This window comes from Aquila chrysaetos, chromosome 7 (assembly GCF_900496995.4).
Source record: "Aquila chrysaetos chrysaetos chromosome 7, bAquChr1.4, whole genome shotgun sequence".
NCBI classification, from domain to species: domain Eukaryota; kingdom Metazoa; phylum Chordata; class Aves; order Accipitriformes; family Accipitridae; genus Aquila; species Aquila chrysaetos.
In genome coordinates this window covers 7,384,928-7,406,882 of record NC_044010.1, presented here as the reverse complement: position 1 = coordinate 7,406,882, position 21,955 = coordinate 7,384,928, and the positions used below count along the sequence as shown (strand labels likewise).

Sequence of the window (21,955 nt, the reverse complement as noted above, 5' to 3'; positions counted from 1 at the left end):
GTGTTGCCACATGTGTTGCGAGGATGAGCGAAAGGTATTGGCATTTTGTGTCATTCATACCCAGAGAATGATTTTCTTTTTCTGAACACAGTCAAAATAGAGGAGGGGGGGGAGAGATGAGCATGGTTGTGACTTTAATATGCCAGTTATGAGTGGGAATGTGTGCCTGGCATAAAGTCACTTCATTCAGTAATGCATACGTTGCTTTTATGTTTGTAGAAAACGTAAGTGGATCACCACCTAGAAGAGGTTAGGGGCCTTTGCTTTAAGAAAAAGGCTTTGACCTGGTGGTGTGAAATTACTGTGTTTTGGAAATTTTCCCTTCCTATCAGACATCTGCTCTACATCTACCCAGCAGCGCTGACCCAAGCAACAGTCTCTCATGAAAGACAAGCTCTAATCACATGTAAGCACAAGTGGAGGATAATATATTTTCTTTCACGAGGATAAGGAGGAAAAGCATTGACAAACACAACAACTGATAGGAAAAGTCTGCTCCTTATTAGAAACCAGATGTCTTCCAGCCTGAAGAGCCGATGTGTGGCTCACAGTGGAGTGGAGGAGTGCTGGGATGTACGAGAGGGCTTGGAGCCACACGCCTGGCCCGGCCCAGCCCAGCCCAGTCGTGCATGCTCCTTGTCACCTTTGGTGAAACACTGGTTGTTTCTCTCTGAAAGCCATTTGCTTTCTACCCACCTACTCTGTCAGTCCTCAGAAAAGCTTGCCTTGGAAAAAATGCCTGGTCATCAGCCTGGTAAGTCAGGTTTCATGTCTCCTCTCTCCCTCTTGACCTTGTTCCCAGCCAGAAGCACATTTGTCACAGCCCCACAGAGTCCACAGCAGAAGTGTCTGCTTTGCCTTCCCTGGAACTGGGAAAAAAGTACAGCAGTAGAAGAGGGAAATGAGAGGAGATGATGGGGCAAGGAGGTAGCAAAAGAAATGGACAAGAAAAATGAGATGGATGTGTGATCCCAGCCTACAGGATGGGTCTCGTGAAGAAAAGGAAGTGACAGGGCTTTTGTCCATGCTAGAGAAGCTCTAAGGAAACTAGCTGGGAGACATGGGAAATTTTACTGGAAAGGTGTCCAAGGCTGAAAGATGTCAAAAGGCTCTTACGAGCAGGGAGACAAAACAGTATTCATCTTGGAAAATGGAAGGTGGGAGGCATAGGCCCTATGGAGAGCTTCACATTTGTTTCTTAGGTGGCCCTTGCTTAATTATGCTGTGTACCAGTACTTATAGCATAGCCCTGCTTATGCTACAACTTCAACCTGTGATGTTAGCAAGTGGCTGTAATGGCTGGCCCCAAACCACGTGGGTCAAGGTGCCACGTGGCTTTCCTTCTTGGCCAGCACCCAAGAAGGAGCCGTAGCAGCTCCACAGGTCCCATCCCCACCCCTGTCTGCCTGGAGGCCTCCCGGTGTCCTGGCCACCTCGGCCTGGGAGGACAGCAGTGCTGGTGTAACTGGTTTGGTCAGCATACCAGACCAGAGCGGGTGCCAGACAGCACTGCTCCAGCCCCGGGGCTGCTCCTCCGGCACCTCCTCGGGGCACGGCAGCAGCAGGGTACCAGCACCCCGCACCTCCTTGGGCTCTTTGCGGAGCAAGGCTGGGCCACGTAGGCAAGGGAGCAGGTTTCCACTAATGAAGGGCCCCGTGCTGGCACACGGGCGGTGGAAAGCCAGCGGGGTATCAGAGCGAGCAGGAAAGAGTATGTACCGGTGCTGGGTCTAGCCGCGGGTCAGCCAGGGTGACCGGCCGAGCAGCAGCAGAGCTATCGTGCGTTAGGTGCCTCCGCAAGGCCAAGTGGAAGGACAGAGGTGCTTTACGTCAGCCTCCAGCCATGTGTGCACAGGGTCAGTGCACGGCACCGCCCTGGGCACAATCGGGTGCCACAGGCTGGTTTGCAGGGGAGCAGAGTCCCTGCAGAAAAATGACTCTCATGGTCACTCTCTTTTGCTGTCCCAGTTTGCCCTTAAGGGTAGTGGAAAAAGCCAAGGGGGAAGTCCTGTTCTGCAGCATTTTCTCCTTGAACTCCCGAAGAAAAGTTGATGTTGTAAATGCAGCAACACACTTTGCCACTGAGGCAGTTCTGTGTGGCTAACAGGGATTTTGCCTAAATGTCACGCAGGAGGCCAGAGATGTGTGGTCCTAGTCTTGACAGCTTTTTTTCTGCTCCTCCTGCTCTGAGGACTGGCATGAAATGATGAAAAGGGCATAGGCAAGGACAGCCAGCCTCTGTCTTCTACCAGTCAAGGTCTCAGCTGGAGATTCCTGCTCTGAAGGTCATAAGTCAAGGAAGTTTCCTTGGAACAAGCGGAAATACCAAAATCCTAAGCCTTGAGCTGAGACTTGGTCTTCACTGTTATCAGGCTGGAATAATGAAGCCAGACTGGATTAGTTCCTTTTCTTTTTTGAATTCCTTTTGTCTCGAGGCCCTGATGCTGTGGACAAGAGTAAGAAACTTCCCCTTGGGCCCTTCTTCTTTGGGCTTTTCCCGGGAGCAGGCAAAGTTCCCACCCCTCTTACCACAGATCGTATTTTTTTAACCCCTGTTTTCCGCAGTGCATTCCAGTGAGAGATGTGTCCTATAAGCGCGTTGTCTCAGATCATCCTGCCCTCCACAAGCCAGGACTTGTGGAAAGGAAATCTGTTTGGGCCAGGAATGTGTTAAGTGTTTGCTGCTGGCTCTCCCATTGGGGGCTGTGTGCTGTGCAGGGGATTTTCCACCGGCTCTGCCTGTTCCAGCTTTTCAGCTGGGTGCATTTTCCCACAGAGACATGGTTTCAGAAGTGCCATCTTCACTGTTCAGTCACTCAGGTAAAGAAAATGGTTAGAGCATGGTTCTCATACTGTCTCCTTCCTATCAGGCACTTGGCTTTATCTTGCATTATAACTGAGACTAAATCTTTTTGAAAAACTGTGTCAGCACTGAATTATTTATAGTCATGTCAAACATTCCTGAGTATATGGGTAAAACCCAGGATAAAGTATCCTGGTATGCCACTGATGACAAAGATGTGTTTTGCCAGTCAGAGAGCTGACAAAGATGTGATGTAGACAAAGATGTTTTTTGCCAATCAGAGATGGGGGGTTTATTGTAACAAAGTCAAACAATATGTTGTATTTCATGACTACCTTAATAATCACATATATAATAATATTTTTTTTTCAGCAGCAGACTGCAGCAGGAGATAAAAGCCTAGAATTATGTTTGTGAATTTGACTGGAGGAGGTTGCAGTCTGTTCCAGGCCATGTTTGTTCTCTTCTCCAAAACAAAGTATTACTTAAATAGAAGGCTAGAGACACTACGCTGCAGCTGAAATATGACCCATTAGAAATGCCCGAGAAACTGCAATTAAAACTTCAATAAATTTTAAATCATTTCTCCCAAATAAAACTGAGGGAAGGGGAGGTAATTGTATTGGTGCGTCAGTTATGAATCCAGATCATGCTTTGTAGCTGCTCATTTTCTTCATACACTATTTGCCCTTTTTTAAAGTATAACACAGGCCTTATCTATGTGCATATAAATTATACAATAATACATCATTATCCTGCTTGTCCTTTATTAATTTTCTATTTAAAAATCTTCCAGCACTTGGAGTGCTCATCCTTGTATTCAAAAACTGCTTGGCTTTAGTGGCTGCTCTCTCCTGTTCTCAAAATAATTAAGACCTCCACATCTCTACATTTTTAATCTCATTTTTGCCTATGTTCTGATGGATATTGACCAGCCCACTCTCACTGCCCTCCACTAGAGGAAACTGTGATTGATAGATCATGTTTTCAGTTGGAGAAGGTCTCTTGACCCTCTCAACATGGGCATTTAGGAATTCTTACTCCCTGCTTTGCTGTTGAGTCCTTGGTGCATTGCCCATGTGAATGGGCTGGACAGTTGTCAAAGGAGTGGTTAAATCTCAGCCAGACCTGAGAGGGTTCAAGTGGAGTCTCCAAGAGCAAGGAACAATACCCTTTCACCTGTTTCGGTCTTCTCAATCTTATCACAGCAATATATGCTCCCTTGGTCACTCCCTTTTGAAAAACAGTTGGTCTGCTGAAAAACTAGATCCTTCGATTTGCTCTACATTTAGGCAAAACCACTCTTGATTCCTGGACTATAGAAATGCACACTTTTCCTTGCACCTTCAGCTAAGGAAGAGGGGAGAACAAACATTTGAGCAAATCGGTGTATAATAGTGTAATATTTTACATGTCTGTTTAATAGACAACTACAGCAGTGAGGGAAAGCTCTTTGATCTGGGTCTTCATCTGAATTCCAACAACCCTGTATCTCCTTAGGAATAAATTTATGCATCACTGAGAAGTCACTGCTGGGGAGTCCAGGCACTTTGTGTTGTTTTGTGCTCTGAAGGCTGCTCAGCTTCTCCATTGTCCTGCAGAGTTTGCAGATTGGATGGTGATTTCTTGATGGTTTTTGTTCATGCATACAGATTTATTTTCTGGTAATGCTTAGGCAGAGGTAGAAACTTCCCAGCCATAAAGGAACCATTGGCATCACCAAGGTCCTGAGGGCTGAGGGCAGACCACTGAATGGAAAAGTCAAATAAAGGGTGGGAAAATTGGAGTTACTGCTGTTGGCTCTTCAGCAGAGCTGTGTGACTTCTCACACTGGAGTGAATACTTTCCCCTGGCTTTGTTTTTCCCTTGCTAAAGTGTAATGGTGACATTGACAACATGCATATGGATTATTCTGCATTGAAAATTTTTGCTGGCTGGCTGGTGTATGCTAGTTGGGAGTATACGGCAGAATACACATCAGACTCCTATCAGTGCTGACCCTAACATAATTTCAATTATGCTTGGAAAAAAAAAAAAATTATACAGCTTAGTCTATTTAGGTAGCTGAGAAAATAACTCCTTCAGTGGTATGAATGGCATCTCCATTACTGAAATATTTTTGTCATGGCTCTAGCAATATATATATATGCTGGAAAACTCCTTTTAGTGTAGACACACCCTAGAGGAACTGGGTGTCCATCTTGCTAAGAAGGTCACCTAGCTATCTAACTCTCTTAGACACATTTGAAATCACTATCTAAAGCCTATTCTTTCTCTTTTGAAATGATGGTTTAACACATTTCTCCATGTTCCCCCCCCGACCCCCATGAGGTCTCTATGAACAATACGGCATCATCTTCCCTCAGTCCCAAATCCAGCCTACCTGTTGGTCACGCTGCCTTCAGCACTGCTCCGCAGACATACCCCAGGCAGCAAAGCTGGGGGAGGAAGCCTGGGCTGGGCTGGAGAGAAAGTGGAAGGGTAGGACTAGGTTTGTCAACAATAGGCAGCAAAGCCTATGTTTTTAACTGGCAAATAGAGGGACGTTTCCCTTTAGTGAACAGACCTGCCCCTGTGATGCAAATGAAGTGGAAGATTTGCAGTGTTACACCAGTGGGTGTAGCTTTCACTTGTTTTAAGATACACAAATCCTAAGCCTATTTTTCTCTTTCTTTTCTGCTTCTGGAGCTAATGCGTTTAACTCTCAAAGAGGAGACAGCTGGTTGTTAGCTTCAGCTTCTCTTGATGTTCATTTTCTTCTTAAGCAAGCTTGCATATTATTCTAGCTTAATTAGATCTTTCTGCAGATAAAATCCTTGGAAGGGGTCCACCCCCCTCCCCCCATTCTGCTAGGTTTCTTGCTTGATTTCTTTCACATGTCCCTTCCCCAGTGAATATATCTGAATGTTACGTGGCGTTAATTAAGGATCTCAATTGCATATTCGTCTTTGCAAAGCTTGCCAGTGTGTACAGGCAACCATGATTGATTGACAGCACACGAAGAACAATGGAGAAGCCTTAATAAGGTTTGGCAAAGCAATACAATGAGTGGAGAGCATGCAGAGGGGAAGAGCTTCACACAAGGACTTCAGGAAAATCTGTGCTTGGTGACTTTTATTTCCTTAATCAATGGCAGGAAACAGTTCAGCCCTGCTGCAGCTGGTGATAAAGTAGCTCCCCCGAAGCCCACCGCTAGATGAAATAACCACATGGCTTGAGGTAGAACAAGCTGTTCTGGAACATGCAGTTTTATGGTTATTCAGGGAAGTCTTAAGAAACTGGGATTCTTCCCAGCAATGGTGTGGAGCTGTTTTGGTGTTGGGCTCTGCAGCTGTGCCAGGACAAGGTGCTTGTGATGCTGGTGCAAAGAGTCCCCTCCTAGTTGAGGCCCTGACTAGTTGACCCAAGGCTACACAGGTCAGCCATATGTTCTGCTGCCATCCTAAGGCAAAGCTTGAGCAGGGAGGAAGAGTCAAAGTCTGGATTTACCTCAACTCACACAGGAGGTCTTCCATAGGCAGGGTGAGCTTCAGTTGTGGCCACCTGCCCTGCATGCCAGGGGAAAAATTCATCCTGGTTCTGTCCATCAGGCACCGACCCTGGGGCTCGCCTGTCTCACACGCTGTGGTGGTCTCTGGTACCACCAAATCTAAGCACCTCACAGCTTCCCTCACATCTCTGCACTCTCACATTCCTAAGGAGTTAAAAACCGCTGCAAGCCCTGCTTTACAGACGAGAAGCAGAGGCACAGAGATGCCATCTCTTCAGTTTCCTAAGCAATTATGAGAAATCCTTGGGCAGAACCAGGAATTAAACTGGGGTTTCCAGTTGGCGTGCCCTGGGAAGTTACCTCAGGGGGTTCCTGCCCATGGGGACAGGACTGTGGCTGGTAGCTCGTAGTAAGAGGGTACAGGGGTTCAGGCGAAACACTGAGGAATCACAGCAGTCTGGAATCTGCTACATTTGGGAGCAGGAGCATAATGCAGCAGCATTAGAAACTCCTTTCCCTCCATCTGTCATACCTGGAGTGGCATTTACGCAGGCAGATCTCTATGCCAAGGGGTCACGTTACAGCGCAATTCTCTGCTAACCATGTTACTGCATGTTTTTGCCTCACCTGTGTACCAATCCATGTTATAGCTCAGAGGACAAATTCCTTGCTAAAACAGAGTTTGACCATATGTATACTGGCAGTAATGACCACTATTGCAGCAGGATTCCCAGGCATGTTCAGTTTTCTGTGCAGAGAGGACTCCTCACACCAATGAAGAAGGCTGTCGAAGTAAGGTGTGATCTGTAAACTTTAGTGGGGGATGATGTGCCAACCTATAGAAGTTCGCAATATCCTTTTAGCCAATTGCAAAATTATTATTTCTTGTCTATTTTACCACCTCCTCCCTGTCCTGCACTTGTCTCCCGCGTTGAGAAGCCCAACAGATCAGGTGTTTGGGTGCCGGCAAAGCACTTGGGAGACCTGGAATCAATGTCTTTGCCTGCCACAATCCTTTGTGTCTGAGCTGGCTGAACCCCTTAGGCTATGTCTGCACCAGGTGAACTAAGTGCCTGAGAAGTTCTGCCTTCTTGTAGGCAACAGCTGGATAAATTAACCCAGGGAGAACAGGGCATGACTATTTCCCCATCGATTTAGAGCTTGTCTCTTGAAGAGATTGCCTGGGCTGCAGGGATGGCTCAGCTGTTTATGAAGCAGTTGGTGAACCGCTGCAGTTAACACTCTTCATCATTAAGGTAAATTAGCACCAACATAGAAAGTTTTAAATGAAAAATGGTCATATTGGATCATTCTAAATGTCTGTCTAGTCTAGTATCCTCTCTTCATTGGTGGTTGGTAGCAGATGTTTAGAGAAAACTGTATGAGAAAGGCAAGCGTGTAGTGGTAATTCTCCGGTGTACTTGCCAGGCTGTGGGTTCCTGAAAGCTTCCTAAAATCTTGCTGTTGAATAATGCTTAATAGATCTGTCCACAACTTTGTCAAATCATTTTTCGAAATCTATTTTTGGCATCCACAACACTGTTGGCAGCAAGCTCCAGAATTTAACTATGCATTTGATGAAGCGTTTCCTTTTGTTAGCTTTGAATCTGCCACCTCGTAACTTCATTTTATGCCGTTTCTTCTGCATAATCCTGCCATGTGACCAAACTGCATGGAAGTCTTTCTTCACTCACCAAGAAACTTTTCAGGCTGGTGTATGATCTATAGTTGCATGCCTGCGCAACTGTTGTGGCTATATGTATGTGTCAAGGGGAGGTTGTTTTTCACTTAACCAGGTCCATACCAATATAACGCCCCATTTTAAATTCCATTACAATACCCTGAATAGGCCTGCTGTTGATTTAATTCTTCTCTCTTCTTGGAAGTGAAAGCTTTGCCAATGTAAAGCAGTGATTTATATGAGTGTGACCACACTCACTCAGTGAGCAGGTCACGTCTTTCAGCCACAGCTTTGTTACAAATGCTTGTCCAGCACTTGTGAGTTATACCAGGGAGGTGATTCTGCTGTGGAGATGACATGTTGTCAAGGCTGTGCTCCGTACCAACCTGTAACCCACACGCAGAAAACGGGGCTTTGCTGCAGGAGTGATGCCAGCAAGGCAGCTCACCCCTTTGCTGTCCTGACTGGTACACAGCCAACAGAATTCTTCAGTGATCCAGCCTTTGGGGCTAAATCAGCCTGATGGGATGCAAAGCTGTCCCTCAAGTCATATGAAAGAAAAAAGCACAAATATCCTCATGAGCTCCCTTCCTATACTAAGGAGTCTCCCTACCCAGTGACTGTACTAATGACACAATGTTCACTGAAGGCCTGTGCCTGTGATTTGCATAAAAAGCTATGTCCCCAAGACCATATCTGACAGTCTGATAAAAGACTTGATTTTTCAGGAACCCTTGAGTTTCTATTAAAAGCAGTGAGAGAGATTATGAGTTCTGCTCATTTGAAATTCAAGCCATTTACTCAGGAGTCTAAATATGGAGTTGGACTTTTATTTTATGATATATTGGCCTTTGTCTTGGGCTGTCGTAAAGCAAACATGATAAGCTAACAACTGGCATAGAATTTTTCAGTTACTTTCTAAATGTTACAGCAGCAGAGAACAAAGTAGAATTACCAAAGGGTCAAAGGCATAGATTAGAAACATCATTAAGAAATGGTAAGAATTAGTGATAAGTTTTAGTGTCTTTGTTTTATTACTTCCCTGTCTCAGTCAGGTCTGCAGACACACTGATTCACGTTTAATTGAAAAACAGCTTCATTGTGAAACCTGCCATTCTTAGCTCCAGTATAGAAAATATCTTTAAAAACACCACCCCCGCTTTCTAACATTGTACAGACAAAGAATTACAGCTCATCTGCCATAGGATATACACTACAAGTGGCATCATCTTCCTTAAGTCTCATTTTCTCCTTCGTACGTGACGTGACAAACAGCAGTTTGGGGACCTGCATGCTGCCTGTGCCTCTGTGCAGAAGGGCTGCCTTGCTGACAGCCTGCAACAGGCCCTCGCCTTTCCCCACCGCTCTCCCACTCTTCGTACACCTCGTGTGTGCGCCTCGGTCACGACCAACGTCCTCTGGGCCGGTGTCCCGTAGCTGCAGACTAGGGCAAGGCAGGCGATGCTGTGTGGAGGTGTGTACGGGCGACCTTCACTTCAAGTTCCCAAAGCCCTGCCCACGCTCTGGGTTGTGCACAAGCAAACACGTCTCCCACTTCCCTGAAAACAGCACAAAATGAAGCACGTTCAGCTTCCTTTAGCCATGGGCTATTGCATGCTGCAACATTTGCTACATATGATCAATCGTATATATTTGATTGGTCTCATATAAATAAAAAGGATTGGCTGGCTTAGAGCATTTGGCCTACATTTCACCGTTTTGCTCCTGAAGCTGAGCTGGATAGAAGTGTGAAAAAAACAGCTTGTGAAAGCCCTGATGTTGACACAGTTATGTCAGCAAAAAAAAAAATTTTTGTCTGGATAACTAATTTCCTTCTGAGGGATGCGTTCCTTTGGTGCCCTTAGTTGTGGCTTCCACTGCTGTACTGGCAAGCCCCACCTTGAGCAGATCAGACAATGCATAGATGATAAGGTATACAGTCCAGCTTGGCTGTGACTCAAGCTGTATGGTGCTGGCACCTACTCAATCTAGGTAGTAGTCTGATGACCTTGGTGCAACTTCTAGGAGTGGTATGCATCTACTGCAAAGTCTAGGCTTGAAGAGAACGTGAGAGGCTTCTGACCTGCCTCTTATTTAGGATACTGCAGCGTGTGCTCAGGAGTGCGTTCACCTCAGCTTATTTCAATTCCGACATATAGGGCACGGTGCAGTGGAAGATGCAGTGGTTTGGAGGAGATTGGATGTTCCTTTAGGTCAGATGGCAAATGCAAGCACATACGCAGGATGCCCCGTGTTATGTAATATGTCTCTATATCTGCCTTAGACCATGTGAGATTTCACAGGTCTAGTGTCACCATAAAGTTAACTCACCAGAGTGATCTAAATTGACTTAACCAAGCCTAAAAGTGACAGTTCAGTACAGATAAGCCCTTCATTTTAAAGTTGGTTATTTACGCTAGATCAGCCTGTGTGAGTCACAGCATCTGACCTGAACAGCCCGTTCCACTACCTGGGTAAGGATTTGTCTGGCTCTGTCCTTTTTGCCATTTTTAAACTCCTCATGCAGTCAAGACTAGTAGAAGGAGGCTGGAAACGGTTGTGCCTTCCCTCCTGCTCTCAGTTTTAACCTTTAGTCATTTCACTTTCAGCCAAAATTTCTGAAAGCCCTTTCCTCCCAGTTCGTGCACTAAAGATTATGAAAAGCTAATGAGAAAAGCTAAAACTCATTTTCTCAGAAAGAATAATTCCAACTCTCTCCTGTGGCAAATGAGAAAATTAGGCAAACGTAATGCATTTGTCATAGACTCAGTTGAATATGCTATGTTTTATTCAGCTTCATGTAAGGGTACTGTAATAAAGGTCTGGGCATAAATCCCTGACAGGTTAATGACGACTCCAACATTCGTTTCTACAGGGCTTGTCAGAGCACTGTAGTTTTCCAGATAGAGGACTGGCAGCCTGAGGAAAGGTCCAGGCCCAAGGGATCCTGGCAACAGAGAAGGTGGGATGCGTGGGTATCTATGAATGTTGCAAGAGAAGATCACGTCCGCAGATCTCTACCTAATGACTGCGCCCAGCTCTGCTGTGGACCCTGTGAGCTTTGGCCAGATGGGTCTATGAATCAGGGTAGCAAACATACTATAACTATCATTTGACTTCTGGTTGTTGCCCCCAGTTCTCTAGTAAACATATGTCTACTGTGACCAAGGTCAAGTCACTTCTCCCATCTCTCAGTTTCTGCCTCAGGAAAAGGTAAGAAATAGTGCTTCTTGTCCTTAGTATCGTGTTAAGATCCAGCACTGGAAAACTTCTTATATATATGTTCTGAATGTTACTGATGATCCCAGAATGCTGAGACAGTGCAGCGCAGTAAATCTAGTCTGGTAAGACTGAAATATTTGTGAGTGAATTACCTACCCTGTAGAAGCTATTCTCCATTTTTCTGTCTTGCTCATTTTTATGCTTTATTCCAATGTGTATTTGAATCCCTCTGCACTGCCCAACCATGCTGCCATTTGGGTAGGGGAAGAGAAAAGGCTAAATTAATGGCTAATGTAACTGCCTTGAAGCTGACCACCAGGTTCTGCTTTTGGCTCCTGTAGAGTGCCTGAGGCTGGGACCACCCTGTAAAGCTCACAGGCTTCGGTGTTCCTGTTCCAGCTGCTTTGCTGACATGGTGAGGTAGACAAATGGAGCCACTGTATGTCCTCAAGAACCTAGGTATAGCAGTGACAATAAGAGAGAGGTACTTGAGGTTAGGAGAAATTTGCATTCATGCTAGTGTAATAATTTCAGACCCCTGGAAAGGAATGGGGTTGTCCCCTCTTTTTCTTTTTAAGCTGCTATAGACCGAAGCTGCATCCCCAAGAAAGCAATGACTATGGATTTGCACAGAAAGGTATGCCTGTCAGAGGGGAAAAGATTATAAAAAAGTAGTTTACTAGAAGGAAATTTGGTTTCAATGGAAAACACACATCCAACAAAATGCCTGGAACAATTTGACTGCAGCAAATACCTGACTTTATGCTTCAGTCAAAGATAAGCTATCAGGCTGACTGAGGAAGTAATGGAATGAAATTATAGTGTCTGTGTTACGCTGGAAGGGCAGAATAAATGATCCCCAGACTTGGCGGTCTCAAAGGACTGTGGCATTTTCATGAATTTTCTACACAGTGTTGCTTGCAGCCAGACAAGACACCTGCTAGCTCATTCTTCCTGTCTTGCCTCTGCTGTTTGGGTCTGTTGCCAAGCCTGATGTGGCAGGGGTAGAAGAAGAGTGCAGTAGGGCTAGATCGACAGAAAACATTTCCAGCAGCGATAGAAAGGTAGTGGAGAGAAAAGCTGCTTCCCTGAATACTTGTGTATGTCTGGGCTCCTCCACTTCTGCTCCTGGCACTTCTTTTGGATGACCCTAACCAAGTCCCCTCTTCTCTCTCTTGAGGCTTTTTTACGAAGGAAAACTGAGGAAAAAGTCATCTAAGTGAACTAAAAGCATGAATTTCAAATAGGTGAATCAACTGCTTTAAAGTGGACACCTTTAGTAAGAATTAGGGTGGGCTAAATTAAATGTCCTTCAATTTGCTTTGGAGGTGAAGTATACTGCGGAGAATAAACATACCTTTAAGTTAAAATGCCCACGTGGGGCTTTAATGTGATTTTATTAAGTTTTTAAAAGTTTCGTCAGCTTGCAAAGTTCATTTAAATTAGGTTTCCAGAGCATCCCCATGTAGGCAAACCCATAGTTTCTCCCACTGATGAAATGGGGACCTTTCTACCTTAGAAAAGCAATGCTGCCGGACTCAGTTCATTAATACCTAGAAAGCAGTTTGCTCTGTGGGACGCGCGAGACAAGACGTGCATAGTTCTCTCTCGTGAGTGCAGCAGACGCAGGCTTTGGGCAGCTGCGTGTGGCTCTGTGTGAGGGTCCCCGCTGCACCCTTCTCCCAGACGCCTGCCTGCTGGCAAGGATGGTGCCATCACCTGCATGAAGCCGTACCTGAGGTGGCAAAACACTGGTTCTGCTCTTTCTTCTGCTACCAGCTTCCCATGTAGCACACGTACCTACCTGCTAGAAATGGGGCCATAACCATGTATATGCATTTACTTTTTAATGTGCTTTGAAGGCGAGAGAGGGATTTGCAGGCGTGTTGTGAGCATCTGATGTGGGCGACTTTCCTGTGCCGTTTCATTATGGGAACTCAACTGCAGCAGATTCCTGGAAACCTGATCTCTGAGATAAATGTGGAAGAACTGAAATGGCAGTATCTGTCCAGTGCTTCAGACTTTCAGTTCAGAGGCAGGTCAGAGCCTCCCTGACCTGGAACAAGGCTGTCAGTATAAAGATAGCTGCTCTCAGTCATAGGCACCCAGTGGGCCTAGTTGGAGGCAAAAGTTACATTAAACAGCCACACTGCTTTCAGAGTCACATGAGACCTACTGACATGCATTTTCTAAGAGACTGATAACATTTAAAGCTCTTCGAGTAAACTATTTGCTTTCCATTTATAACAGGATATTCACCCCACTGCTTGTCATGGGAATGAAGCACACTGATCACCATCCAAATGCCCAAAGATTTGCCATCTCAGAAATATTCTCCTGGAGAGTAAAATACACATCTTCATTGTTAAATTCTGTCTCACCAGTAATGCTGCAACAGATTCTCCTACAAAGGTGTCAGGTTTAAGAGAGCACCCATCTTACTAACCACACCAGCCTTTTTCCAGGTGGCATTTTGAATGCAATATAGACCAGGGGCTTTGCTAACCAACCCATTATTCAATTAATTAGCACTTATAAATTAAGTATGTGCCTAGCAGAGTGTGTCTTTCCATGTGGCAGGCCTCTTCTCACAGTGCAGCAAGGAAGGACTGTGAGTCAGTGAGTCACCCCAGGTGACACGCAGGCCACCTCAGTCGGTCTTGGCTGAAAAATGAGAGGCGATTCCCATGTGCTAGGAGGCTGCATCCAAGTAAGGAGCTCAGAGTCGAAGATTCAGAGCTCTTTGTATACTCTTATGTTATAGGCTAGAATGTTGTTTGGTGGTGTTGACATGTGGGTGACTGCTCAAATACCACCATGACAGTAAGATGACCACGTAGCTAGGTACCTCACTCATCAGATACACTGCTGTGTGTCCGCTGAAGTCTACGGCCCGCTTTTTACTGCACACCCCATGGGAAGGCTGATCTGTGGGCCCCCTGAGGCTGGTGGCGGCTTACATCGCAGGACCAGAGACAGCTTTAAACCATCTTGCTGAACCATGAGGAAACCTATCAGCGCAAAGCACAGTGCAGACTGTAGCTGTTCACGTGTGTGCCTATGAGACCTGCCCTCACCTCTGCACCGTTGCTGGCCTCTAAAGCTCACTCGGGTGAACTTGCAGAGGCTGCAGTCACACCACCGAGCTGGAGGGTGAGGTGCAACAAGCCGAATACAAACTCCTTCTCCAAAGCGAGACACGGATTAGGTTTGGGACTATGCCCAGTTTACTTAGCTGTCAGTGTACTCGCTGGCTTGGGAAATCCCAAGGCGGCAGGCTGCTGGCACCTGGGAGGTCACATCGGTCACTCTGTACTTGCCCTGTTCTTAGGCTCTTTTTCTACATATTTGCTACTGGACATAGCTGGAGAAAACATAGTGGATTAAATGGACGTTTGGTGTGTTCCAGGTATAGCCAGTCTTATGTTCTTACATTTGACAAAACTAGCTTGTAATAAAACTGGTTAGCTAAGGCCGTTTTGGTATTGGGTGTTCATTTGTGAAGTGCTTTGAACATCAGGTGATAGTAGCTAATCTTTGATTACCCGTAGTGACTGCTTTTTCAAAAGGAAATATGGGTGTGGAGAAAAGGGAATTTCTGTTCAGCTCCTGATCCTGGTTGCCTGGGGAATACTTTTAACATGCAGAAGAAACAGATTTGCGTGTTGGTATTTTGGGGTGTTTCCCATGAGAAAAAAAGTGCAACTCAAAACTGTAGCTGACTTGGGGGTCTTGTCGTGATTATATCCTCCAAAGGTTTATGCTATTCAGCTGATAAATAGGGTTTAAGTAACAGAAAACCAAAGGTATCACCTTATGTAAATAACAGCAGCATCACTCCATGCACTGTCTTCCTCTACCTGTCCCATTGTTAGACCAGATGTGAGGGAGTGGTTTGCTTATGGTGTTCACTTCCCTCTGCCCGTAACTTGTGGTGTCTTATTCAGCCAGAATTGATAGTTTCTGAGAAACGCCTGATGGATCTGTGGACACCAGTGACACAAGTGTCCAGCTCTCGTCATGCCTTTGCAGAACGGATCCGCTTTGATGCGGGTCTGGTACAAACGTCCATGTCAAATGTATCCTGGCTATCTGAGCAGAAAGGCTGAACTGTGGAAAGTCAAAGCAGATTTTCCAAGGTACACAAGCATCTAAAAATACAAACTGAGGCCAATCCAACTTTTCAAATCATCCACACAGGTCAGGTCCTTAACTCCTACCGATTATAATGAGAAAGACTTCAGTGCATTTTAAACTCCTGTTAGATGTGTGTCTGCCTCCTTTGGCCTGTATGCGAATGCCTCTCAGGCTGTGTGACTTGCTGTGGTCCACGCAGGACTGCTTAAAAGAGAAAAGGGAATTTCAGAGTCCAGCGTGGTTACCACAGCACTGAATTTATGTCAGGGGAACGAAGACAGACAGCTCCCATCACGGCTGCATAACGTCTTTTGTCACAATAACTGGATGTTGAGGACTGGAGAGAGATTCTCCAGTCAAAATGTGTTTGTTTTTTACATGTGTTGTGTCACTGTGTTGCAGGTGAGGATGCAGTGTTGGTCATTGCAGGATGTTGCAGTGAAACCAGACAACCCGAACCAAAGCAAAGACCACCGAGAAGCCCACAGTGGGCAGCAGGCTTCCCGGTTTGCAGAGTCATCTACCTTCAGTCGGTAAGAACTTTTAGTGTGGACAATGCTGGAGTAATCTTTAAAATTATCACAGGCATCTATGAGTTGTTTTAGGGAGAGGACCTCCCATGAGGAGAAGGAGAAAGGCCTCTGGCAGGCACTGTAAATCATGTAGCATCCCACTGTGGCCCTGACCGAACAATTAAAAGAAGATGTTTGGGAACAAGTTGAACCCTAACTTGCCATTCCCATTGCCAGCTCCTGTGTGGTGCTGCTTAGATAAGCCTTGCTCCTGATGGCTAAAGATAGAAATGTTTTTCCACTCTGATTTTGTTTTTCTTTTTAAACTCTATTAGAGCAGGCCTCAAAATAGTTTTGGAGTTTATTTAGTTCTCGTTCTTTGACTTGGTTTCTCACTGGACGTCCCAGACTGGCTGGCCCTGGAGACAGCAGAGCTCTAACTGGGGCGCTGAGCAGGCTGCCCAAATACAAGCTGCCATCAGAAACCCCTTACAAACTGTGGTTAGGAATGAGTGGAGAGTGAAACCTTGTGATCTTGCTGCCAAGACAGAAAACTAATGACGGCCTGTTTTAATGGTGCGTAGTGCTGCTATATCCAGTAGGAGCCGAATGGGGACCATTTTGTTTGGACCAGCAGGGGTGAAGCCAAATCAGTCCCCTAGACTTGCAGCTTCTGGCTGCATCGGGAGCTCATGTAGCTGCCTGAGCTCGGTGGCTGCGTACCAGGAAGTTGGCTGCTGCTCCAGTAAGGGCTCCAGGTGCCCGTTTTCACAAAATATGTGCTGCTCTTGCCAGCTTCATAGCTAGTTCCTGGGTAATGCTCCTTCCCTGTGTGGTGGTCACTTCCAGATGTGCCAAGGAAAACAGGGTGGATTTCGTGGAAGAAAGTATTTTTGTATTATTTTCAGTGAGGAGATGAGAGTCATTTTTCCTGCATCAGCCAAAAAGAGAAATTCTGGCGATATGGTTTGACTTCTGCTGCCTTCACAAGTTGCCTTTGCCTCCATCAGAACAGCATTGATAGCTGGCAGGTTTCACTCCTGGTGGCTGTGCTCAGCCGGAGGAACTCTATACCATCCACCAGAACTATTTATCCCAGTTATCAAACACCAGGTACACAGCACGTTGTCTCTATCGCATCCCCCTTTTCTGTCTCCAGCTGTCAGCCAGTCCACCCCAGAAACCATCCCTTGTCTTGCATCTAGTCTCCAGGTTAAGATGAAGTGAATCTTTTCTCAATCACTGAGCATATAGGCCTTCTCCTGCCAGGATTGGTCCAAAAACTTACATCAGTTGGTCATTGTTGCAGGGAAAAATGGCTCAGCTCACGTAGGTTAAACCAAATCAGGATTTAAATGGTTTATTGTTTTATTAAGGACATGTAATTAACTGACAATCAGTCAACTATACATTCAGGATCTATGTCAGCAATACAGCAGTTCAACCACAACGTTAGACACTTAGAAAACACTCAATAAATCCCTGCACGTTCCTAAACACACTTCTGTAACTAATCTGCAGAAGTTCTCATCCCACACACGCAGGCACCCACCCCTCTCTCCCTGGCAGGGGTGTCAATTCTGGGAGTGCGGGTCCCCCCCGCTTACGCCTCGCTCCCACTGGAGCTGTGGCCGCTCCAGCTCTAGGGGTGCCCACGCTACTCCCTACAATCAGCTAATACACCCGCTGGTGGGAAGGCACCCCAGCAGGTCACCCCCACACACCCAAAGTGTGGGTCCCTACATGCTTTACCCCCCCCCAGGGTCAGGCCACGTGCTGGGTGTCGGCTGCTGATGGTGTCTCATGGATGGGGAAGCTGCTGCGTCTGGTCTTGGCAGAGGTTGTGATGTGCCAGACTGGGTTTTGACTGCTGCTGTGTTCCCAGTCCGAGGTCTCTCCCTGCTCCATTACAAATTTTTATGCTTCTTTTATACAGCTTTTCAGACCAACACATTCTTTCTTTCAAAATTGTCTTTGTCGCTCCCTGGTTACCGTTTAAGCCAGCTGATGGCTGCCATCCTCTTTAGCATGATCAATTGAGGACTGATGGTTGTTTCTCTTTTCAGCAAGATCAGTTTTGGGCAAATGCCCTCTCAGACACTTTTGGGTTTTCCATCTGCACATGCTGTTTATACTCACTTATCTATCTTAACAGCTGTTGTTTTCCACATCGTTTTGCCAAGGGTGAGCTGTGCAGGCACCTCCACAAGTTGTATCACACAACTATCAAACTGATACTAAAGAAAAGAATACTGGCCACATGGCTGGATTTGGGGGGAGGTTATTTCTATATAAATTTACTTTCTCAGTGCCTACCGGTTCCCGATTTTTTGAACTTAGTTATCTCAGCTTGCATAGCTATATGCAATTAATCTGTTCAAATGCAGTCATTGTGCTCAGAGGACCAACCACATATGTCTATAAGCCTAATCCCTAGTGACCCCACATCTGGGGGTGGGGACGAGGAGGGGAAGGAGGAAGACTTGAAAGCTCTTTTTGTCATACTGTGTCCCGGGAAACTGCAGACTCTGCTTGGGCTAGTGTAACGTGCAGCAGCCCCTGAGCGGGCTCTGTTTCTTCTGAACCTCCCAGGCAGAACATCAGAGGACAGTCCTAAGGCAGTGCCCTCAGAACCGGGAAGCTGGCGTGGGGACCACATGCCAGCAGTCGCCTCGCGGGGACACTGAGGGCAGTTCTCGAGGGTCGCTGCTCTCCCCTTCAAGGCCCCTTGCAGCTCCCAGAAGGGTGTAAAATGCTCGTGGGCCACCCGGCCTCTCGCTCGCAGCCTGCGGGGCTGCGGCAGCTCTCGTTGCCCATTTTGTTCCTCGCCCTCTCTCACCTGTTGTGTGTGACGCAGGCTTGGTGCCAAGCTCTTGAGCAGCTGCCCTTTTCCAGCTCCCGGGCATGCCAGCCTGAGGAGGCCCAGCCCCATTTGTTTGCAGTGGCAGCCCACGAATAGTAACTACTTGAGGCCATTTTGCACACTTCTGTCATCTTATAATTAGCACTTGGTCCCGCAGTCTGTGAGAGTCCCTCTCCCCCAGCATGCCTCTCTCCTTCCTCTGCTGCATATCGCAGCAGCATCCACAGCCACCTTCAGAGATGTTTCTAGATCACGTTACCCAAACTTCCTGCGTGTCATCATCAGCCGCGCAGTCTCATTTTCCCCCACAAATGGCACTAATGGGCAGAGTAGTCACCAAGCGGGACAAATCCTCACTTTGCTTTGCTCTGTGCCGGGCCCTTCTCTTTCGCCTCTACATCAGAAGTAATTGTCCACCCTCCTGCCCTGTAGTGAGACACCTCTCCTTGCCCTAGGTGCTTTCTCCCAGTCCTGCAAGGCAGCTTTCCCCAGCCCTGTCCTTCCTCCTGCAGCTAATCGCCTGGACATGCATTGCTTTGCACATTTTGTTCTTGGCAGTTTCAAATGTTGCCTCAGGCCCCTATCACCTTAAAAAATCAGATCATATAGTAGTGGCCTTAGAGATGGCCTGATTGATATCTGAGCAGCCAAACAAACAGTAAATTTGAATAAAATTTGGCACCCCGTTGCCTAGTAGTTCTGCCGATTCTGAGAGGATAATTCATCGACACTGAGTGAAGTGCGTGTCCTAAGCATGCATGGGACTGAGGCTTCGGGTGTGTACGAGTTTGCAGGAATGGTGTGCAACCCTCATGAAGGGCCTTTTGCCCATTCCAGATCCTGCACACTGCAGCCCATCACAGGGATTTGGTATCGCTGGCCACTGCCAACCCATCAGGGTTTCTCTGTGTATTTATACAGAAATACAGACGCTTGCAGGAAGAGGAGAGAGTTTCCCAGTGATCCTTAAACAAACACTGATGAAGCCAGAAGCCCCTGCAGCTCAGCTTCCACCAGCACCACTAGAGCTTGTAGTGACAGTGAGAATGCGCTCAGAGAAAGATCGTGTTTCTGGGTGGCCATTTACCATGTAAATGGTGATACAATTATTTAGATATTCTCTAGCTGCTTCCTCCAAACTCATTCTCCGTGGTCTTAGGAAATAATGCTGTGGGAGAGTGTATTCCCATTCAAATCTTCCCTGATTTGAGTATCACCACGAACCTGCCTGTTTTATTTTGGATCACCTCATTGCTCGAGCAGAGGGTGAGGAGAGGAGAGCTGCGCTTACTGCTGCTGTTGCATGTGCCCTGAACTAATTTGTGTGGTGTTTTCCTCTGCAGACTAGATGAGCTGAGTCCTGGCCCACAGATAATGCCAGACACAGCACCCAAGGGTAGGCTGTCTGATGAGTAGACTTCATGCTTGGGCGACACCACCACACACCCACACATCGTTCCCAAACTGCTGCCCTTTGTAGGGTAGCATACCTGGGCCGAAAATTGCCCCCGGGGCATTAGAAGGAGAGTTGGTTCAGTTCCCCAGTGGCCAGTGCAGGCCTGGCCGCCCAGCAGCCAAGAGAAACTGCCTGGCTGGCTACAGCAGCAACTGCACTGCAGTCTGGGAGTTAAAAATGGGTGGTTTTTCCTCCAGCGGTGCTTGTCTATTTCTTGGCTTGATTGTAATCACAGCCGCCTTAATTTGTAACTGATACTGTCCTCCCTGCAGTGTAGATGATGTTCGCTTAGGTATCGGATACTGCTGTCTGTGTTTGCTTTTGTTATCACCCACCATCAGCAGGTCTTTTTAAAAGACCATCTCTGACCAGACACCAAGGAGAAAAGAGAGGTGCCATTTATCCTCTTCCCTCTAGGTGATCAGCTCTCTCCCATCACATAAATGCCGCCGTGAGCTGATTCTCCTAACCTAAGATGAAAATCCGTGTGGCACACCTGGCTCCCATTGATCATGCGTAACGTATCACGGAGCGTTAGGCAAACTGGACACTCCCAATTAAACACACACAGCCTTCTAGGCACACAACCTCTCTATACCTCCTGCACGATACCTGTCCTTTTTCTAACCCACAAGCCTGCACGGCTTGGAGAAATCTGGTCGTATGCCTAAAGCTAAGGAGGCCATGCTCAGCCGCTGCCATGAGTGGTGACATGACCTTGAGGGCGTCTGGCCTGTGTGGACCCAGCGCAGCTCCAGTAGGCTAAGGCTGATGGCCTAAAAAAGCAGGTCCTCTCAGTCGGCTGTGTCAGGGGCTGGTTCTGGGTTGTAGCCATGGATCACTCGGAGAAGGGTGCCACATTATGACTTGTCCCCTGACGGCTAGCTTAATGGCTTAGGGAGGGTAGGAGATGATGGTGGCCAGACTCCTTGAGATCTGAGAAGAGCATGCTGAGGTTGGTTGGTTGGGTGGTCCTCAATTTCAGGCTAGGTCATTCTTGCAGGTAACCTAGGTGGTACCAAGGAAAGGCCCATCTTATATGCATTCATCCTGATTCCCAGACCAAAAACAAAAAAAAGGAGGATGGAATGAAAGTTGAGAGAACATATCAGTATCTTAAGGGCAAGAAAATATGTGGAATACAATATTGCAACCAAATAGGAAATTCAGAGGTAAATCCAAGTATGCTTGGATTTACAAATGTAACTTTAACTGTCCTGTAACGGTGCCGTGGGGTCAAGGCACATTAGTTACTTGTGATCACAGAGCAGATTAGCGACGGTGCATTAAATGCCCTTTTCGGGTTTTTTTTTCTGTTTTCCTGCAAGGTGCAAGTGTAGGATTGATGAGACCGGGGCAGCAGGACGAGTTCCCAGGTTGAGACGCCGAGGCCCCTGGCGTGCTGGCCTCCCCCAGCTCCTCGCCGGCAGGACAGAAGGTAACCCCGCTCGCCCCTCGCGTCCCCGGGAGAGCGGTGCCGGACTCGGGAGAAGCACCGTGCCGCAGCGGTGGCACAGCCCGCCGGCGTCGCGGGCCCCGGGGAGCCGCGGGCCTGTTGCCCGGTGGAGGAGGGCGGGCGGGCGGGCGGGCGAGGCGGCTCCGGCGGCTTCGCTTGGGGACGCCGCCTGCCCTGCGGGTCGGGCCGGGCAGCGCCGGGTGTCGTCCGCCGCCGGGGCTGCGCTGCCGGCAGCCGGGTGCCGGCGCGGCCCCGGGGCTGGGGGCGGCAGAGGCGCTTGTGCACCGCCCGGAAGGTCACCCTGCAAGGGCGGCCGCGGCCTGTTGCTCCCCAGC

General features: G+C 47.3%; 1 protein-coding gene across 1 annotated transcript in view; it reads left to right on the top strand.

The window, feature by feature from the left end:
- LOC121233447 overlaps positions 1-21,955 on the top strand; it is a 54,957-nt gene that overhangs the window by 32,811 nt on the left and 191 nt on the right. The window contains exons 3-4 of the mRNA XM_041124960.1: positions 15,736-15,862; positions 21,493-21,858. Coding sequence (XP_040980894.1) covers positions 15,736-15,862; positions 21,493-21,858 — 493 coding nt within the window. The remainder of the gene's footprint in view (positions 1-15,735; positions 15,863-21,492; positions 21,859-21,955) is intronic.